Source organism: Hoplias malabaricus, chromosome 1 (assembly GCF_029633855.1).
Source record: "Hoplias malabaricus isolate fHopMal1 chromosome 1, fHopMal1.hap1, whole genome shotgun sequence".
NCBI lineage: Eukaryota > Metazoa > Chordata > Actinopteri > Characiformes > Erythrinidae > Hoplias > Hoplias malabaricus.
The window spans coordinates 26717263-26738687 of NC_089800.1; the positions used below are offsets into that span (position 1 = coordinate 26717263).

At 39.3% G+C, this 21425-nt stretch overlaps 1 protein-coding gene across 2 annotated transcripts; it reads right to left on the reverse strand.

Annotated features, from left to right (window-relative positions):
- Nucleotides 1-577: 577 nt before the first annotated feature.
- Nucleotides 578-20230, reverse strand: postnb (periostin, osteoblast specific factor b). Of its 2 annotated transcripts, XM_066660936.1 has the most exons (20): nt 19980-20230; nt 19178-19276; nt 15041-15105; nt 14661-14818; nt 14054-14218; nt 13800-13946; nt 13412-13553; nt 11937-12149; nt 11224-11358; nt 9137-9285; nt 8529-8665; nt 8000-8130; nt 7356-7486; nt 6993-7092; nt 5475-5542; nt 4954-5140; nt 3555-3599; nt 3024-3083; nt 2899-2934; nt 578-1467 (listed from the first exon to the last, which is right to left on the reverse strand). In XM_066660936.1, the coding sequence occupies exons 1-20, from the start codon at nt 20096-20098 to the stop codon at nt 1427-1429; spliced, it is 2328 nt and encodes a 775-aa protein (XP_066517033.1). In that variant the 5' UTR covers nt 20099-20230; the 3' UTR covers nt 578-1426. The 2 variants fall into 2 exon arrangements, with proteins under 2 accessions (XP_066517033.1, XP_066517042.1); XM_066660945.1 differs by lacking the exon at nt 3555-3599 and having other exon boundaries at nt 19980-20228.
- Between the last annotated feature and the right edge of the window lie 1195 nt (nt 20231-21425).

The following is a 21425-nucleotide window of genomic DNA, read 5'->3' on the forward strand; positions in this document are numbered from 1 at the left end:
CTCCAGGGTGTATTCCCGCCTTGCGCCCAATGATTCCAGGTAGGCTCTGGTCCCACCACGACCCTGAACTGGATAAGGGTTACAGATAATGAATGAATTAATTAATTTATTTATTTTTGGATCTAAATGTATGGCATTTAGCAAAAACTTTTGTCCTTTATTACTACATATATAAATACATTTTGCGGTGGTTTCCCAGACAGGGATTAAGCCCAGTCCTTGACCAAAAAGCAATTTGATTTGTGATTTTATTTTGTGAGTGGACGTCACTGTGTTACCTAGAATCTATTAAGTTAGCACATGATTAATTTCGTACAATTTTTTTAGTTGACAATTTATGTTCAACTTGAAAAAAATAAGTTATAATTAAACATTTAGCATGAATTATTAATAACTCCTATCATCTACTAATATGAGTTGTAATGAATGATACGCAACGTGTAGTGAAGGATCTAATTAGCTTCAAAGCCTCTAACTTCAGTACACCCCCAATATGTTTTCCTTTAAAACAGAAAAATGAAAAATATTTCTAATGTGGCTTTTACAGACAAAGCAAACTGTGACAGGCATAGGGCTAAAATCTTGGATTTTATTAACCAAATTGCCAAAGTGTTATTTACATTTCCTCAGTGATAAATGGCAATAGCAAGGGAGTCAGCCAATAATGGGAAGTTTGCCTTTGTTTTGCACAGGCCAGTAAATACATCCATAATATCCAGGAGAAGATTTTTGACCCAAAGGAGAAAGCAGGCAAATTTATTATCAAAATGTTGCAATCAAATTTATTTTTAATGAAAAAAAAAATACTGAACATTAGCACCATTTAAATCTTTGGTAATGCAGAAGTAAACCTCAACCCAAAGAAACCTGGATTCTACTTGGCTTTAGGAGTTTCTCAGCAAATACGGAAAGACAGATTCCCAGAAACACATCTGTTGCAGAAAAGTCACATTAGTTACAAACACCAGTTTTATTATGTGAGCATATGCTCTCATAATCTGCATAATACAGATGTGTGCAACTCTATGCTCTTTCTACATGTTGTCTTTTTATGTCAAATGTAAACCATTTAGACGTTTCCAGGAATTCTTTTTCTAGACTTACATTCTTAACACATTCCACAAGCTATCACATGTGAGGTTTCTGCAACAGACACTTGTTCCATTTGTAACCCACCACAACAAACGTCTTTAAAAAATATTTACATACACAAGGCATTTTTTATCCCTATTTTAACTAGAAATGTTTTATAATAAAACATACACAATCATTCCCAAATACTGTTATTGTTATTACAACTGGGCCTGTCCAATAATGTCTGAATCAGGGAGGTCACTTTCTCTTTAACAAGTGATTCCATGCCACTTTAACCCCTTGTTTTCCTTAAATGTTCAAGGGTCTTCCTTTGTGTTTTCTCTTACGGTGCCTAGGCCTTGCTGGTCATCCTGGTTCTCCTCCTGTGTCCAGCTGAAAAACAGAAGAGAGAAATGAATCAGAGTGGCCATCCGAAAAGGCAGCTTCAAGTGACCTGATAGTTTTCCTGATCGTTTAACCTTACTGAGCTGAGAATCCTTTCCGTGAAGCATTTTGAATGGTAGCCCTCATCTAAACCTACCACTTGTGGTGAGGCATGTCATATTTATTCTAGCTTTAGCCCCTTAGTTAAGGCTTTGACAGGATCAGGAGATCAGGAGATCAGGAGGCCATTCTCTAATAAAAAACAAAACTAATTTCACAATATGTGTGTAAAAAGTTGCCAGAATGATTATTTATCTGTTTCTGGTTGGAACATTAGACATAGATGGCTTAGATTGAATTCAGACTTAATAAAGTGGACCCATATGGTAGATTCAGCCATGTTTGTGACACTAAATAAATAATGCATCAAAATGTTGTCTTTGTTAGATCATTAAACAACTGCAACAGCAGTTTTGAGAAATTCACTCATTAGTGCCATATTCTGTCTGGTTTTATGTTGTTTACTGGTCCACATGTTTCTTTGTCCATGTGCTTTTGTTTTGTTTGTCTACACACTTGCTCATCTGTCCTGTCCCTCTCATCTGTATCAGCTCAGAGCTAGTCTTGCAATGCGACTCTCTAGAGAGAGAGTGCCATTTGCCACTTAACTTGGACAGGAGACACCTACTGCTTCAGAAGAAGCAAAACTCACTAATACAGAAAATTACCATTAACAAGCCTGCAAAACTGACATAGGTATTCTCAGCCACAGCCACTGCATTACAAGAACAGTACAAAACATTGCAAGGAAGAGCGCATATGCAGAAATGTGGACAGCAATTAAGCCGGCATGGTGTTAGCTTGCAGAAAAGGGGTACACAATGTATTGTAAACAATATATAGATAAAAATATCACTTTCACAGCTGCTTATTGCCACTTTCTCAGTGTGACAATTAGCAAACAAGAGCAGATTTCACATATTGCATTGAACCAAATGGATTGGGTATTTTGTCTAACCAACATAAGCTCTAATGTTCAGATGATCTCTCATTTATCAAGGAGTACTCTTGATATCGGGGATACAAATGAAACAGGATTGTGCCATTTAAAAATAATTTGTTCTCCCTAAAACACCCTTTCATCCCTCAAATCATGTGATTATAATGCCAGACATGGTGGAGAATACTTTTTGCTGTGTTAAATGAGTGTGGTTCAGAGTCATCTGAGGAGCTGCTTTGTGAAAATTGAGAACATTGCTTCATTGCCTTAACAACAGCAAAAGAATGGAGCATTTTCCTGTTTTTAATTCCTTGTGAAATTATAAGATAATATATAAAAATAATAAGTATTTGATTACATTTTAACAAATAACAAAACACATTATTTGACAAGGGGTGTTGAACTTATGAAGCCATAATCTACTCCTCTAAAATGTTTACCTGGGGGTCGTCTTCCAGGAGTTCGCCTGGGTCCCTCTGTAGGAAATCAACCAGACAGCATATGTCTTAACTACCAGTACACTACAAAGTGATCACTATCACACCAGTAGTTGAAAAAAGCTCACCTGGAATGAGTTTGAAGTGGCTGCTTTCTGCATCAATGGGAGTGTACTCTGTTTCAGATCCTGAACAACAGAAACAGATTCAGTTAAAGAATGCATCAAAGCTTTCACTATCAAGGAGAATGAAGCAGGACAGAACTTGTGAGAGAATCTGAAAACAGCAGGGAAAATCTCTACAGGAAACAAGGCCTGTTACTCTATTACCTGTGAAGTTTCAGAACCCAAGAGCAGGGACTTTTATTTATTATCAGAATTGCAAATTCTTAGGAATTTCAAAAGTTGAGATGGGGTTAAAGGTCCCATATAGCAGCCATAGCCTTTTCAACACTCCATTCAAGTGATATCCAATGGAATTTCTAACGCTTATAATTCCTATGAATTCTGCGAGAGTTTGGGATGCCAGAACAGTGTCATTACCACAGAAGGGAAACAAAGATTTGTTAATTGTAAACCCAAGTTAGAGAGTAAAGGTTGAGTCTTTCAGCCCTACTAATAGGCATGCTTAAAGAAGGGTTGCTCGAGATATCTCACTACCATGGAGCTCCATATTGGAGGAGCTTCTGACCATGTATGCAGGACCTGTTGGAGCAGAACATTTAAGCAAGGTTAATAGCTTTCACACTGTCAAAACACAAGAGAGGATTTAAATGATTCTATGTAGACTTGGTCTTACACCTTATTCCATGGTATAGCGTAAGGGAGGGTTGGGGATCATTGCTACTGACGGGGGAAAAATTCCTGCACAGTTTGGTTGTTTTCCAGCTCTGTCACATTTGATGAAATTCAATAGTTAATTGCCAGTTTTGTTTGCTGTGCTAGAGCAGGAATACCATGAAATTGTGCTGAATTCTGTTAATCAGTTCCCTAACCCTGGCTTAAAGGCAGCAATTAAAGTTAAGAAAGCAAACTGACTTTTAGACACTACTACATTATAGTTAATTGACCATGATTGCACATGCCCTGATCAACTTGATTAGCGGCCTTTTGAGACTAGACATGATCTCATAACCAAAACCTCTGGAGATAATCATGAGATATTTTGAGCAAAGCATGGACAGCATTTTAGTTGGAGAACATAGTGGGAAATTTTAACATTGTCTGACACACTAGACTATTATAAGCTGAAACTGTAGCCGATCTGTTGCTCTGCATACACTGAGGGCACATTCACCATGTTTTTTAATGATCAGGACCCTAGTGTCTGCAGAGCCACATATTTTTGTTTTCAGTTTGTATTGCATTATTCTACTAGAGTATGGACTTGTTGAAGGGGGATTTTGAGGCATTCCAACAATAAACTATGTCCCCATATATTCATTATTCTATGAGAGCTAATCTAGCCCTATGGGACTACAAGTTTAGTTTTGCAGTGAGAGAAACCTCAGCTATTAACCAATTCAGGCTCTCAAAAAGTGGTTGAAGTAGCGTTCTTCTAATGTCCTTACAATGCATGAATCAGCATTTTGTAGGTTCTACCAAAATTCATGTCACATTTTCACACAGACATTTTAGAGAACTTTCTTTCATTCATTTATTATCTGTAACCGCTTATCCAGTTCAGGGTCGCGGTGGGTCCAGAGCCTACCTGGAATCATTGGGCACAAGGCGGGAATACACCCTGGAGGGGTCGCCAGTCCTTCACAGGGCAACACAGACACACACACACATTCACTCACACCTACGGACACTTTTGGGTCGCCAATCCACCTACCAACGTGTGTTTTTGGACTGTGGGAGGAAACCGGAGCACCCGGAGGAAACCCACGCAGACACAGGGAGAACATACCAACTCCTCACAGACAGCCACCCGGAGCGGGAATCAAACCCACAACCTCCAGGTCCCTGGAGCTGTGTGACTGCGACACTACCTGCTGCGCCACCGTACCGCCCATTTTAGAAAACTTCTGTATAACAAATTCAAAATTACATTTACCTTCAATGATGCGGCTAACTTTAGTTATAGCTGGCTCCCCCTCGATGACTCTTGTGACCTTGGTGAAGGTTGGGTTCCCTTCAATAACTCTTGTAACCGTGGTGAAGGTTGGGTCTCTCTCATGTACATGTGTAACCTTGATCATGAATGTCAGAGGAATCTCCTCAAATCTGTAACCTGGTTGATACTGTTAACAGAAAGGAACACATTTGTGGCAATCAATGAAGTGTCCTTAAAATTGATTAAAGGCAGACTCTATTATTTGAATCTCATGCCCTTCAAAACTTTTCAAACGTCACTATCCAACCCAGACATATAGATGAGAGTACATTTATTTAAAATCTCAAGGCACTTGGCTCAGTGTATGTACACATAAATGCTTAATTGGGTTTGCCTATTTGATATAAGCCAACTCCTTCAAGCTGTTAAGTACAACAAACAGTGATAGGCCCTAAAGGTGTGAACATGTTGTTTGTGCGATCTTGGGCATGAAAACATTGAGTGTGTGCCAAGGCTTTTACCTTGATCTGGAAGATTTTGATGAACCTTCTCAGAACAGTCTGCAGCTCCTGGCTTCCAACAGGAATTTCTATAAAACATCATTCATATATTCAAATACAATATTCACATATTTTTAGTCTTTGATTTGACAGCAATGTATTGTTTCTGATTATGTAACTATGGATAGAACATTATTTGCCACCAAATCTCCAAAAATACTGCATTTACTACAAAAACTAGAAGTCCAAGCATTCACAACATTAGTATGTTCTTGGTTATTTTATCATTACTGAGTGAGCTCCTGTTCACTGGTAAAATTGATTTGCTAATCCGTGCAAACCAGTGGCGGATGCTGGTCTTTCAAGGAGGGGAAGCTCAATTTCGGCCTACATCATAAAATGTGTCGGTTTATTTATACGTAAATTCTACCCTCCGTTCCTTTTCAAGAAAATGATCTGTGACCCTGTCGTACCAACAAGGCGTCTTTCCAGGGACTTGACTAGCTGATTCGCTCATTTCGCTGTCAATCAAAAAGGGATTCAGCCTCAGAGAGATCATCCAATCATCATGCAGAAGCTGAGCGTCCGGGCCAGCTGAGGCCAGCCTACTGCCCCATAGACCCCCAGAAACGCTGAGCGTCCGATGGGAGGGACAAAGCCCAGCATTTATCCAATCACGCGTCTCGATTCGCTGCACTTCACTGCTTCGCTATTGAACTCTGTGGACGCTCAGCGTCCTCACTGTTTAAATCACTGTGAAGGGAATGATTGAGAGGAAAGCCGCGTCTTTACCAGTGATAAGAAGTAGATTCTGAACAAAAGTTGAGCGCGTTGTAGTGCATATTTATTCAATGACATGTAAACACAACAGTATATATTTGATCACTTATTTTTTTACATTTTAGGGGAAGCTGAGTTCCCTTGGAGTCTTAGAGCAATCGCCACTGATGCAAACTCTTTGTTATGTATCTGATGAAGTACTATAAAAACTACAATGGAATTTTAGGGCCACTGCATCAGAAAAGTTTCAAAGTGCCAAAAAGTTTTCTGAGAATAAAGTCAGAATATTTGGAGAAACACTGATTGGATTTTTAGAGCCAATTATTTAGGCAAACACGTAAATGAAGAGCCAGTGAACAGATGCTTCCATCTAAATGACATGATGGCTATACTTGCCAATGCAACTGCTTATTGACTGCGATGCAAATGGCTTTAGTTTGTATCTTTATGCCATAATACATTGGGGTCTCTTATTGCACACTCTGGGCACACCAGATATCCACTCCCTCTGGATCAATTATTTTTTCCTGATCATTCTTATTGTATCCTGGGAAACTACATGTACTCTTCTGAATAAACATAGGTTTTTGCAGTGTTGAAACAGTGTTCAATTACTAATATTCCCATTCCCATCCAGAAGACTGACCACTCCTTTATTTGTGAAGCCTATAAGATAGTGTAAGTTCAACAATACACAAACTTAGACAATTCTAATAAGCTGTGACCTAATAATGTAGCATATAGTGCTGCAGTCCTTACTTTCAGGGTAGAGGAGGTTCTTGACAATGTGAATAACTCCATTTGTGGCCATGAGGTCACCCTCAGTAACTTGCACAGAATCCACGTTCATGGTCTGATTCTGTGTGAAACAACATTTGAGAGTTAACTTTCCTTCATTAGTGAAATCTGGGTTAACTTTAATGCAAGAAACCAGTTGTCTAAGCACAGTGTGCTCACTGAGATACAGCATTAACAAATATAAAAATATGCATATAAATATATAATATACTATATAATATAATATACAAGGGCTTAAATAAAATATCACTTTGTCTTTGTTGCAGTGTGCCTAGAGTCTACAGGGTTTGTCAAAAGTCACAGGCAGTACTGTGTAACACTTACGAACAGGACTTTCAGGTTGCTGCCCTGGAGCGATTTAAGTAGGTTAGTGACTCCTGTCTCCAGGCCTCCTCCGATGAAGATGCCTTTGCTGAAATGGTACAGCAGGATGGCTCGGAGGGCATTGGGGTCCCCTTATCATAGAGAGGAGGCAAGAGCAAACCAGAATGCCATCAGCCAAAAAGTAAAACTACCCCCTGTTGTTCTGTTTATTGTACATTTTATAAGATTCACTGAACATATAAGCACAATTTTAAATCCTCAATCAGACTGTAGTCCATCTGTGGCTCTGCATACTTTGTAAGCCCCCTTTCACATTGTTCTTTAATAGTAAGGACCTTCACAGTACCTGCAGAGCTGGCAGATTTACTGCAGTTTGTAATTGTAGAACTTCAAAGTGCACCTCTGTGGCCAATGAAGCTGATAAAATCGACAATGAGTGCTGATACAAGGATGTGATTTTAATTTGACGGCTGATCATTATACATTAGGATCTGTCCTTTATTTTAAAATTTTTAATAGCAGAACAAGTACTAAAGCTGTTCCAGCAGTGATAGTATATGACTAATGTGTGGCCATTAGGTCACTTTGACCTAATTAGAAAGCAAATCATGGTTTGAAGTTCGTTAGGTGGCTTTCAGACTTACTCTTCAAAATGTCGATGTCTCTCTTAGTAAGACCAGCCAGAGCCTCATCAGTCGGAGCAAACAGAGTGAAATCTCCCTCCTGCTTCAGCAGATCGGTCAAACCCGCCTCCGCCATCAGAGACAAAAAGATCCTTCAAACGTGCGGAGAATTATAATGAGTGTTTCACTTTCCCCTCGTTTAATCTTCTTTATTCAAGACTGACAAGTATTTTCACTTTGTGATGTAGCTCTAGACATGCTCTAAACTAGGAATAACAAAGAAGAACACTTCGTCTCACATTCGCAAGTTCTAAATTTATTTCCCAAAGCTGTCTGCGGCCATTAATTTAAAGAAAAATAAATATTTCACCAAATATTTCCCTAACTGTGCCTGGAAGCTTTATATTGTACATGACACTGCCTCATTCCTTTGCACTTTTCTGCACTAGTGCCCTAGATAGGGCACTTAATAAAGGTTTGCTTGAGCAGTATGGCTTTGTCTCATTTGCGCATCTCTAGTGACATAAACATATTGAAATGCTTCACTTACTTGAAGCCTCCATGGTCAGTGAGCATTTTGAACATAGTGGACTGTGCTGGTTTGATCAGAGTCTTCATTAAATGGAGGGCACCATTGCTTCCCTCTTTGCTTCCGCGGATCATGCAGGCATTCTCAATGCAGACAGCCTTTCAACACGTAAAAGCATGTTTGAAAAATATTGTTCATAAGCACTCACATATGATACAACATATTTGTATGACTTATTTTATTTTAATTTGTTTGTCACTGCAATGTTGAGTATATACCAATCCAGATTAACTGCACAACTAATTGTAGAAGGGAGGTGACATCTGGGAAGTTAAACAAATGTCCTAGGGACATTTCTAATAAGCTAGATGTTCGAATTCCCCTTGATGAACTGAGGTAATACCAGAAAACACAAACAGGGTTTGGTGGGGTACAGATACTTTGGAATGAAGAGATGGATCTTGTTTCCTAGTTCAATAATTCTTTCCACCACATCTGACAGGCTTGCTTTCTTTTTCAACTTCTCTTGAATTGCTTGATGTGCTTTTAATCAGTTCCACATTAAAACCCCAATCATTTCCATAGAATCAGCAGATACACTTTAATACAAAAAAAGTGTAAAGACTAACCGTGCGGTAGACAAACACTCTGAGGAACTTCCCTCCCAAGGTCTCAAGGCGCTGACCATTGAATAGCTGACTCAGCACAATCTTACGCTTCAGAATGTGGTTCTCCAGAATGATCTTCAGAAGACGCTGGTCCATGGACATTACCTCATCTAGAGTGAATATTCCACAGAAAGGGAGGAACTGAGATTTGAATTGTAGTCATTAATTAACATAATTGTTCAAATCACTATACAATGTTGAGATTACATCAGTACTTTTTATGTGCCCTGTGCACTGAATCATGAAACATTTTTCATATTGAGTGACTTGCGTTAATGACCTGTGCCCAAGAGGGGGCCAGCAAAACAAAATATTTTGGGAGAGGCTCAGAGCAGTTTTCATCCCAGCACTACTCTCCGGTTTGTTTTCTAAGATGGGTCTGATCAGGCTTTGGTTACTTTTTGGTTTTATTTGTAGCATTTGGACTTGGTTGAATTATATCTTAAAGACAAATTAATAGTTATAATCATTTAGGACAGGTTGGCTTATGTCTCAAATGCTTGTCTGAGTTGGGTTCAAGTTTCAAATTTGGCAGAGCAAGTAGAGCTTGAGTGTGGTCTTTTAAATGTAGTTGTTCCAGTTGGGATTTCTAGATATTCTGTCTCAAAATTGTGTGTCTGTGTTAGGTTAAGCTTTCAAACTGAGTAGTTCCAGTTGAGCTTGTTTGGTGTAGACCAACTTTACATTCCTCTTGTTTTCCCCTCATACTGTAGCTTCAAACTGGATGTGCAGAAATGTGCACTGGAGAGGAAGGAAGACATGTGTGAACTTGCATGGGGGGAATTAACTATAACTGATGGGGTGGGCCCTGGCTATGCCTCTGCTCAAAATCTTAGGTCTGAGTTGGGTTTAACTTTCAGTTTTAGTAGTTCTAGTTTGGTTTGTGTGGGTTGAGTCCCAGAGTTTTGTGTCATAAAGTGTTGGAGGGATATTTTGTTCAGATTCAAATTAACGAGATCACTTGGGCTTAGTTTGTGTGGGTCTAAAAGTCATGTTCTATTTGAGCTCATGTTTCCAGTGTAGCAGTACTAAACAATATTTCTTAGGTTATGTATTAGTATTGAAATTCTATAATTGCATGCACAACACAAGTAGAGAGCCAGTGTTTCTTTGTGTGGGTTTGTGCTTTCTTTATGTCAGCAATTTATTCCTCAGGTAATTTCAGGTATTGTTGCTTGGAGCAATATCCTTTCCTTCTGTGGTGCCCTGTAAATGGCCTAAATTGGCCTGTAAACTTTAAATGATGAATGTTTCCCATCTGTCATTAATCATAAATGCACTATATTAACAAGGAGAGGGCGACTGGCCCAGGTCTGCCTTTTGGGAGGTCTACAGTTTTATTCGGGCTATAGTTACTATATATTGGAAGCTTAAAGCCATACTATGCAAAAACAACTTTGCATTGGCACTGACACTTTTTTTCCACTGAAAAAATAAATACAATTTTACAAATATGAGTTCCAGCTATAGCTGTTTGTTATTTGAGGTCTCTAGTCTACGGCTACATGGAAACCATTATTTTCTATCAACTAGGGAGCTTTCATAGGTCTCATGTAGCAAACTCAAACTTTACGGGTGATTTAAATGTCATGAATATGTTTTCTAAGCTGTAACACATGGTTCTGTATCTTTAACGGAATTTTCAGTCAGTGATCCTTTGACAGAAAGGACACCTGTAAGTAAAAATGTTTTCTTAAAGTCATACATCTGATATATTACCATCTTATTTTAAGTTTAAGTGGAAAAGCATGATTAAAACACATGGTTTTTATATCAGTGTAAATAAAACTATCTAAATGAACAATCTACCCACCTACTGTAGCATGAGATAGAACCATGAAAAAGTATGGGGACAATGTGGAAAGTTAGAAATGTGCCAAGAGAAAAGCAGAAACATGTCCTTGAAAGAAACAAGACTGATGCAGACTGTCTCGAGACAGCTATGAGTAGGGTTTTGGAGTGTAGTAACATTCAGTGAGCCAGTTCAGAAGACAGGGCGAGGAATATGTGTCTGCCAAAGGTAACTGGAAACATTTAGAATGACGTACCAGTGAAAGCTGCATTGAGAGGGGCCAGCAAGGTGTATTCAGCCTTAGGTCTCATGGCCGCTGCCAGACCCAGCTCGGATACCATGTCGCCGAAGGTGGCCTGGGATGATCCAACCAACTCCATCACCTGTTTGGCTTGAAGGAAAAAAAAGGCAGTGCTTGATGTTTAAGATGCATCTCAGGAAGTGCAGTACTGTGTGTAAGACCCAGACCAAATGCTTCAAATAAAATTGAAGCAGAGAGCAACAAGGTATATTTTAAAATAAAAAATGTTCATAAATGTTTTTAAAAACCATTTTAAACAGGTGATTTTATCATGTTTAGTTATTATACAGAGCACAAAGGAAAGGCATACTTCTTTATAAGTGAGAATGAATTTAAGAACAACATTCCGGTAGAAGAGATTACAAGATATATAGGCACTTCTCCATTAATTGGACATAGAATTAGCATCACTTTATTAGCCTCTGCTTGCACACAGATGAATTTGTTCTCCACATTTAACCCAATCCGTGCAGTGAAACACACATTTACACAAACACTAGTGAGGTAGTGAGCACACATCTGCTTTTGGATCAATGTGTGGCTTTAGTTCCCTAACACTTATTGGAGTTTGGTCTTTTCCAACTTGGCATGACAAGAACTAAATGTGAGGAAGTTGCTAGAATCCATGTCCATAAGGTGCTATATTAGATGAATAATAAGAGTCTAACCTGCATCTGGCATGAGAACCTGGTCGATCAGGTGAATGACACCATTAGATGTGACAATATCTTTCTTTAGCACCATTTTGACACCGTTCACTGTGAGGGATTCTCCATCGCAGCCGATTTCAATGTTGGAGCCCTCCAGAGTCTCGTATGATGTTCCACTCATGATGGCCTCGGAGCACTGGACTGAGTCCAATAGGTGGTAGTTGAACAGGGCTGTTAAAAAAAAAAGATTTTAGAAGACATTAAAAAACAAAATCTGTTAATACAAAATGTGCTTCAATATTAGCAAGTGTGCTTTAATATTAGTAAATGAACAAAAAATGGCACCTCAGAAATTTCAGAACTCTTTAAGAACCTTGACTTAGATTTCAATAAAACATTTCCCAAAATGTCCACTTCTAATTTTTTTTTTCCACACTAGGAAAGCTAGACTTGCTTCCCAAACTAACATGAATGTAATTTGTATCTCTAGAGGAAGTATCTGCACCAACCCTTAAAACCCAGGTGTCCTTGGGAGCCCTTGGGTCCTTTGAGAAAATGTCTGTCTACAACATCACTGTTTCACTTCAAGCCATGCTTTCTAATGTCTCAGTCAAATGGCTGACAAGAGACTGGTATAAATGGAAGGACCCTGATGCTGCCAGTTCTCACTGGATAGTAAAATCTACAGCTGTTTCCTTCTTTACTGCACTTGGCATTATGAGGAGCATGCGCTCTACGGATTATTTGATCATCTTTCAACATTTAGGTTTTACATTGTGTTGCTGCTGGAAAACACACACACACACACACACACACACACACACACACACACACACACAATGTGAATCCATTACAGGTGTAGTTCAGACTGGTTTGATTTAGGTTCATATAGCTGAGTTTCTGTCTTGGGTACTTCTGGCCTGGATCAACAACCAATCAGCTGATGTAGAACTAAGTCTATCTTTTACTATGTTATTTTATTTACATGGTTGGAATATTCCATGAATTGATTAGTAGACAAGCCAACAATTCTCACCATAAATGCAACCAGGTGACTACTCTAAAAGAGAGCTAATGATAAGGTGTAGAATTTAAAGTTGACCACTGGGGATCAGTCAGTTCTAATTTTCAGTTCTGTTGTAGTGATCTCACAACTGTCTGCCAACACTCTGGGAATTCCACATGGAGAGAACACCCCACTGTAATCCCCATCTGGTACAAATGGAGCTAAATAAAATCCCAACGCTAACACCAGCTCTCGTGGGTGAGAGCAAACACGACACAAAGGAACCATCACAACTCTGTTTCCTTTGGACTTTGGATTTCATTAAAGAGGAATGAAGCACCACTTCGTGCCATGAGTCTGCCATTGATATAAGAGCTCAACGTTTCCTCTCACATGCTGAAAGTGTCTTGTGTGTACTTGGTGCTTTGTTTGGGGAAGGCGTTCCAATAAGGTAAATGAAGTTCTGGTTTTTAGCTCAGTGGTTTACCTTTGAGGGCACCCTTGTCAGCCATTAGTCTGTCCATAACGCTGTGGTCCAGCTTACTAAAGGCCTCATTGGTGGGGGCGAAAAGAGTGAAATGGCCAGGTCTTCCCAAATTTTCTAACAGGCCAGAGGCTGTAGCCACATTCTGGAATAAAAGAAAGTAAGAAAATTATTAACTGTGTGGGGAATAGAGGAAAGACTCATGTAATGAGAAGGTGGAAGGTCAAAGGGTGGAACATTATGAAAGTCTTTAGAAAGGAGCTGGGATTCTGGATAGCCTGCAATGTACCATTCATCCTATTTTTAATAAACCTTTTACAGTCTACAAGAAAATAACCTTGTGAGCACAGAATGTTATTAGGTCTACAGTGAAAATGCCTCTGTAACTTACATTCAGGGAAGTCAGATCATCTTCAACATCAATTATATCTTGAATGGTGTTGCCCACTGCAGTGATAACGCGGTCAATAACGTGTACCACACCATTGGTCGCCACCTGGTTTCCATGGATGATTCTAGCACAGTTCACTGTGACAACCTGAAGAGCACATGAGGACATAAAATAACAATGCATGTGCCTCTGTACTACAACTCTCTAAACCAATATCCCCCTACTACTCTGAAAGGTCCCTCAGTCACACCTACCCCATTGGGATAATGTTGAATGTGCAGGTTCAGGTCATTGTACATGGAGGGGACAGTCATTCCGTTCTTTAAGTCCTTTGTCAGGAGACGTTTGTTGGCCATGTGGTAGTGCAGAGCATTGTACAGCTCAATGTTCACATTGCTCACCAAGGCACTTTTCACTTCCTAATGGGCATAGAAGAGAGATCATCAAGAGTCATCCAGATGTTGACTCAAAATCAGAGAACAGACAGCATTAGTGAAATCAGGTTTGGTTTGGTGTGTTTGGATTAAAAACTGCAGTTTGTGTGAAAGGTATTGGATGGAGAATGCCATTCCAGTGTAGCCCAGTACTCTGTGGCTTTGCACCCCTGGTGTTATCATTGGGCATGCTGACTTTAGGCTCAGGCCCAACTGTTCCAGAGTATCCAATCCTATCAGCAGTGTTTTCTACAGATAGTGTGTATGCTGTGTATGTGAAACCTAGCATACGGGTTCATCATAATGTGGCTAAAATTCACCAATAAACCTTTGAATAAAGAGTGTATTTTCCTGTGTGTAATGGATTGTTAGTTGTTTTTCTCACAGTGTTTTTAAAGATTGTGTAAAGTAGAATGAAGGCTGATACCTCATCCAGAAGGTCCCAAGCTTCATTACTGGGGGCAAAGAAGGTGTATGATCCAGCTCCCTCAATTTCCTCTCTCAGTTTGGATAGGGCAGAGTACTTCTGTGTGGAGTGGGCACCGACCAGACCAAGCGTGCCATAGACGTTGTCAATAGGAGCAACTAGAGGGAAAAATTAAGACATTGGATTTAATAGTATTGTTTCCACATATACCCCACCCATTGTTCACCTGTGCCCCACCCATCTTCTGTATTTGTCCATATTTGTAATGAGACCTGCCATCATGACTAGGCAACAATGTAGTCGTGTAAGCAATGACTTCCCAATAAGTCTCTGTTCAAACTGAATAATAATTAAAAAAAATGATAAAAACTGGTACTCACCAGCAGGACATCCTGGCAGACCATCCAGCTTCATGTATCCTGGACAGCACTCATACAGAACAGTTCTACACAGGAGAGAAAATCCCAGCAGGAATATTAAGTAACTATAATCACTACCCAATATTTTCAACCTAAAATAGCAGAAAATTGTTTGCCAGAGACCCCAGTATAATAGCGCTGTAGTTTACCCCCTCCAACACATAAACATGCTCCCATTTTCCTGGAGCGTTTTTTACTCCTTACAAGCTCCATAAGCTTTATGGACACTATGTGCTGAACATACTGTCTTTCATATGGAAACCATCAACTGTCTCATTATATAAACATGCAATGTGGCCTAGAGGTCTGAGAAAGTATGTCCCTGTTAGCAGTACATGGCCACAGAATTATTAGTTCACATGCCACAGAATGGCATCTTTGGAGGAAAGCTTTCTGCCCAACCTACTGATGTGGTTAAGTTCAGGGACAAGTTTTTGGCTATGGCCTGATACAGTTAAACTTAATTTCCAACCAGTGGGAAGCCTTGGCTTCAATGCTATACTTGTTAAGCTCAATGCAAGGAAAAACATCGACAGGCAACATACAAACCAAAATGTACTATAATTTTAAAAAGTTTAAAAATCATGCTCTAAACATATATTTGAAAAAAAAAGGTCTGTTTTTTTTCCTTTATAGCTTATTATTATAATCATACAAGGAGTTATGGTCAGTTGATATTATTGTTATATTATATATGGCTAAAACGTGGGAAGTGATGTCTTGTCCCAGTTCTGCCTGTTGAGGTTCTATTAGGGGGGTGGGTGGGTGGTTAGGTCCATTTTAAAGGAACTATGAATTACCAACTCCACTTTGTGTCAACACATAAATATTTATGGCCTGTGGCAGAGTTTCTATTTACTGCTTTTTAATAGGGTCTTGCAGTGCAGCTCCAGTTATTTACAGGACACATTTATCATAAGTAATAAATTAACATTTGAAACACAACACTACTCCTGGCAAAAACATGAGAATCACCACATTTAGAGGATGTCCACCTAGACTTTACTTTGTAGCATGTAAACACATCACATATATGATACAAAGCAAACTGATTATTCTGTATTTAAGAAACATTCCTCAAAAAAGTCATTAAAATAACTGAACTGATCTCATTTGATTTTTTCTCACCATCCAGTATTGGAAAAAATGGAATCATGTAAATCTATAATCTAAAAATGTTAATTAGTTTGTGGTCAAAATAGACAGACTTTACCAACAACATCCCTACAAGTGTTGTGAACTGAAAAAGAAACACGAGTATAAAATCCTTCAGAAGGAAAACAAAAGGTTAAACAATGATGGTGGTTCCCAGGCTCAAAATGTGTTTCAAATTTGATGCAAGTATAAACACAAGGTAAAAAGGAACGTATATAGCTAGACCATGGAAAATTTCAAAGCAGCAGGAGAAAATACTCAAACCAAAATGTTCTAATGAATGAAAATGCATAACAAAACAAATGCACAGAAACAGGAGTCAATGTTTGTGACAGAACTGTTACAAATCTGCCAAATGAAATCTGATTTACAGATAGAAAAGCAAAACTAAACCCAGCACTTGAATCACTAATTGATTTTTGTTAGTGATTCTATATATTTTTCCTTAATGTAAAATGATTGATCTGGAAATAAATAAATACAGAGTTAATTCAAATAACTTTATCGAATTTGTTTGAGGTTTGTTTCACAGAGCTAGTAGTACGTCGGCTATTAAACTATCAATGTTTGTGCCATTTCTGTGATTTTTTTTATTTGCTACTAAGTAAAAGGCAAATTTACATGTGTTATATGTGCAGAGTCCAACATTTTAGACAGATGTTGTAGGAAATGTGATATGAGACTACAATATCAAAGACACAGAAGCATTGTTTATGGAAGAAAAGTGAATGGCTTCAAAATGTTTTCTCAGACAGGAAGAGATACAATCGATGTTGATACATTTACTCTGAAAAGATGTATACATCCCCAAGGTTTATTTTATGTGTGCAGACATGGGGTGCTTGGGGGAGGTGAATGTGTGTGTGTGTGTGGGGGGGGGGGCATGCATTACTGGACTGGAGTCTTGGGAAGCCTCCACCATCATCAAATGGTTCCATATGTTTCCACAGCCCAGTTGTTTGAACACAGACCTAGACAAAAGCACACAAATCAACCTAGACCCAGCTCCAGCAAAGGCCTGCATAGGGGAAACATGAGTGGAAAGTGAAGAGATGCTTCCATGAGGTTGAACAATAATGAACTTAGAAAAAATAAATGGGGAGTTTAGACTTTCCTTTCACCCTGTTAAGACCATGGAGGGACCAGAGGAAACAGACAGGAACCAGGCAAAAGTTAAGTCTGAGAGAGGGCTCTGAGGTCATGGCTGGCTGCCATCATCTACTGTGGCAGGGGCTTTGAAGCACAGTCAGCTAAAATGAGAAGAGAGGGGGCTGGGGATGAGATCACCACAGCGTCTGTTACACTTCCAGACGTTGGGCCAAAGGAGAACAAGACCGCCTCAAACATCTCTCCTAGACAAAGGAGGAGAGCCTTTCTACTGTTGACTTGGCAAGCTGTGCTTTTCTACCACATCAAAATTGTAGGGATGGAGTAGAGTGTTTCCTACTGTATTTTATTGACATTTTTCCCAGTGGTAGAGTGAGCCTTCATTATGCTGAGGAGCAATTATGCAGAATTTTGGGGTGAAAAATGCAAATATTTGAAGCACATACTGAGATATTTAGTATGAAACCAAAACCAGATGGGTCATATTTATTGTTGGTTTAGTAGAAGCTATTGCAGTGGTCAGCGACTCAAATTCTGGGTCTAATTCCAACCCAATATCCATCAAACTTGACTCTAATCGATGTCATCTGCAGACCCTGATTCGCTGGATGTGGTAGGCAAGACCTGGTTTAAAACCAAACAATGGACGGAAGATCTCCAGGATTTGCGGTTTTCTTACCACACACTTTAAGGATAAATTTAGCCCCATGAGATGCTTAAATTCGGACCACAACTGAACCATGTAAACCAGCAGCCACTAACCATGTACAAACCGTGAAAGACTTCTGAGATTAGAGAGGACGCTTGTAAACATTACGCAGACACAAATGTGGAAAACGTCCATCTGCTGAGTCCACAGAAAACACTCTGCATTGGGCAAAAGTGAAAGAGCAGCTGATTTGAAGCCGAGGCTGAACTGCTGATGGGAACCTCTGGTCTGGCTGAGCTCCATGTTTGAGGAAAGGCGCCGAGGTAAGACCAGCAGCACTGGAGGAGCCGTCATCATGGAGCTTTGTGGCCTGTCTGGTCCATGGCACGAGGGCCTATACTTCTATAAACTCATAACCCAACCATGGAAAAAGAAGTGGAAGCCAGAGGCACCACTGACTCGGCATGAATGAACATCTGTGGTTCACTGTGATTTCAAAGACCAGCCTCTATCTGACTCTCCATTTCATGTCCCTCGCTTCCTTATGCTGGGTGTTTCTGAGAAATCATCAGTCACTGGACTTGCTCTGTTATGGCAGGGCACCGTCTCCAACACCCACTCACTCACTCTGGAGCGAGAAGCTAGCTTTGACTTCTTTCTGATCTAGCAGACAGATGTGTTCTTAGCCCACGGGCGGGATTTTAAGGTGAGCTGTTTCAACACAGCCTCAGTGCTCTGAGCCAGAACTGTGGTTTGCTTTAATCATTAGTAACAAGCCCTGCCAGCAGGCCTCCCCTACTTTATACCAATTAAGGTCTCTGGGACTCTGTATGGCAGGGCACCACATAGAGTGAATCATGAGCACTTATCTCATCTATGGCTTGAAGTATGCCGGAAGTCATAAGAGCGACACAGTTGTTTCCTCAGGTTCATTTATCCCATGCACGCTAATAAACCTGCTGGCATTCACCAACATAGCAAAAAAAATAATAAATAAAAAGAGTGCACAGGGACTCAGTTCAGGATGACAGTATATGGAAAGCCGTGCTCAGCTCAGATATTAGTGTTCCAAACTGAAACACACCCATAATTTGAGACACTGACCTCTCATCTCTGACCCCTGGAGAGTGCCCAAGCAGCTAGGTTATTTAACAGCCCTGAAGAGTAATAAACCACGTCCCACTTACGCTTGCTTTCCACAGATGGATTTCTGGTACCAGTTACGACAAGTGCTGAAGTACTTCTTCTTGGTCCCCACCACTTGCTGCAGAGCGCACACATTTGGTCTGCAGGGAAAGTGTCCAGAGGAAGTGTCAGACAAACCATGAAATCATATACAGCAGGAAAAAATTAACCGTTTGAGGTCATAAATTTCTAGGAAATGAGAGCAGATTACAGTTGCAATTATGGGTGCTGCCTATTTTCCATATTATTAATAACTTGTGCTTGCTTTTTAAACTCTTCAGCCTTAAAAACCAGCATACATCACTCTTACTTATTAATTAGTACAATGCATATTAATTAGAATTCCTGCTAATTATTCATGGTAGTGACTGATAAATAATTTAAATGACTAATAATGCCTAGAGTACAAGGGCAGCCATTTAAAATGCTTAAAGGTGCGGTCTTGTTGTTCCAAATATCTTTGGAATTATGATGTTGCATATTCATTGATGCATTAATGACTTAATTAACATGCAGCATAATAGAAAATTAAAAAGAGAAACATCAGATATCACTATCAAAACCATGTTCTTGGAAAACTATAAAAATGAGCTGCAAATACTTACATAGCCCAATGTATTTTGTTTGTTTGTTTGTTTTCTTTAAATTATATATATATATTAAATATTAAAGTGGATATTTGCATGCAAACAAATACACAAATGAGAGCCTTGAAATACACATTCAAGGCTCTATGCACTATCAACTTAATAAATGTAACAAATAATTAATAAATCAGTAACCCCAGAAAAAGCTCAAACTCACCCTTGTTTCTTGGCCCGTATGCGGCTGTGGGCCACTATTTTGTCGTAAGCGGAAGAATCTACCTGGTCAAAGGCAGAAAGCACAAAGAGTGCAAAGGCGGCTGTGAAGAGGAGCTTCATGCTCACCCCTTGGTTAGTGGGAGCTGAGAGGGAGAAATGCGCTTGGGCTTGGGGACACGCTGCTTTTATAGAGCAGCTCCAGGCACACGCTCACACACTCCACCAGCCTCTCCTGTTCTCCAGCCAGCCTTCAGGAGCTCACACTCACCTAGGCACTAAATAACCTACACACTCTGGGGAGTGGGCTTATGATGAATCAGCTCAGGGGTGGGGCCGTCACAATTTTGGTGAAGTTTTGAATTTGAGAATTAGTAGCAAATTTTAAATCCAAACAGCTGTGTTTTAAAATATTTCTCACGTCTAATTATTTAAGTATTTGAATCAACACTTAAAAATGCAATTCAAATTTTATTGAATTATTACTATTGAATGAATACATTTTAAAAATCCTTGCACTTTATTTTCCTCTGTTTTCAAAAAACTAATTAGAGAATATCCTTTAAAAATTGCTGTCCTTTTATATAAAGGATCAACTCATGCATATTTTCTTTCAAATTTGTGTTCATCCTTCCACTGGTAGAAGGGCTTAAAACTCATTGTATGAAAGAATGCATCCCTTTTAAGATACTGAGAAAAGGAAATAGACACAAAAGCATACCATTTGCAATTTCTTTTTTTTTTTTGCAAACAAAACAGGTGGTGACCACAGACCTCAGCGTCACTGAACGTGTTAGCTCAAGCCTTTTCCAGATTTTGTATTAGTTGTTTTGTTACTGTGTGTGTGTGTGTGTGTGTGTGTGTGTGTGTGTAGTGTAGTGTGTATGTGTTGACTTTTATCCTTCACCTACTCTTGTTACCAGAGTTCAAATGCCAACAATATCAACAAGCGAAGTGACCAGATGGTTTTGAATTGATTATCTGATCAGAATTAGGGCAATTGATTACTGTCCTTATGGCAGTAGATTGGGTTTAGATTTAGATGACTGTTCTTACACAGCAGATGACAGTGCTCAGTTCCTGATTACCCTTAAGGTGTGGGTGTATCTGTATGCAAGCCATTTATATGGCCAATGTTTCAGATTAGGACTTGGTTTTGGAGCAGATTATCAGAACACACTCACATTAAAGAACATATTTCTAGACAATTCCAATATTCTCCTGATCCTCCTGTGAAGGGAAAACCTCCAGAAGCAAAAAAGAAAACCAATATTTGAGACTGAGTTTTAGAGACATGGACAAATATCCTAGCAGATGAATTACTAGCAGAAAAAAACAAACAAAAAACAAACAAACAAACAAACAAAAAACATTTGGTCTTTCAACAAGCTTTATCTTAAAAGTGGAAGTTCAATCTAAGCAGCTCTTATATTTCTCAGATTTTCTCACA

Coding starts and splice junctions, on each gene's coding strand:
- postnb (XM_066660936.1), bottom strand. CDS start 20,098: ATGAAGCTCCTCTTCACAGCCGCCTTTGCACTCTTTGTGCTTTCTGCC. Junction 8,666..9,136: donor GAGTGTTTGTCTACCGCACG/GTTAGTCTTTAC, acceptor ACGTGTTGAAAG/GCTGTCTGCATTGAGAATGC. Junction 7,487..7,999: donor AGACATCGACATTTTGAAGA/GTAAGTCTGAAA, acceptor CTCTATGATAAG/GGGACCCCAATGCCCTCCGA.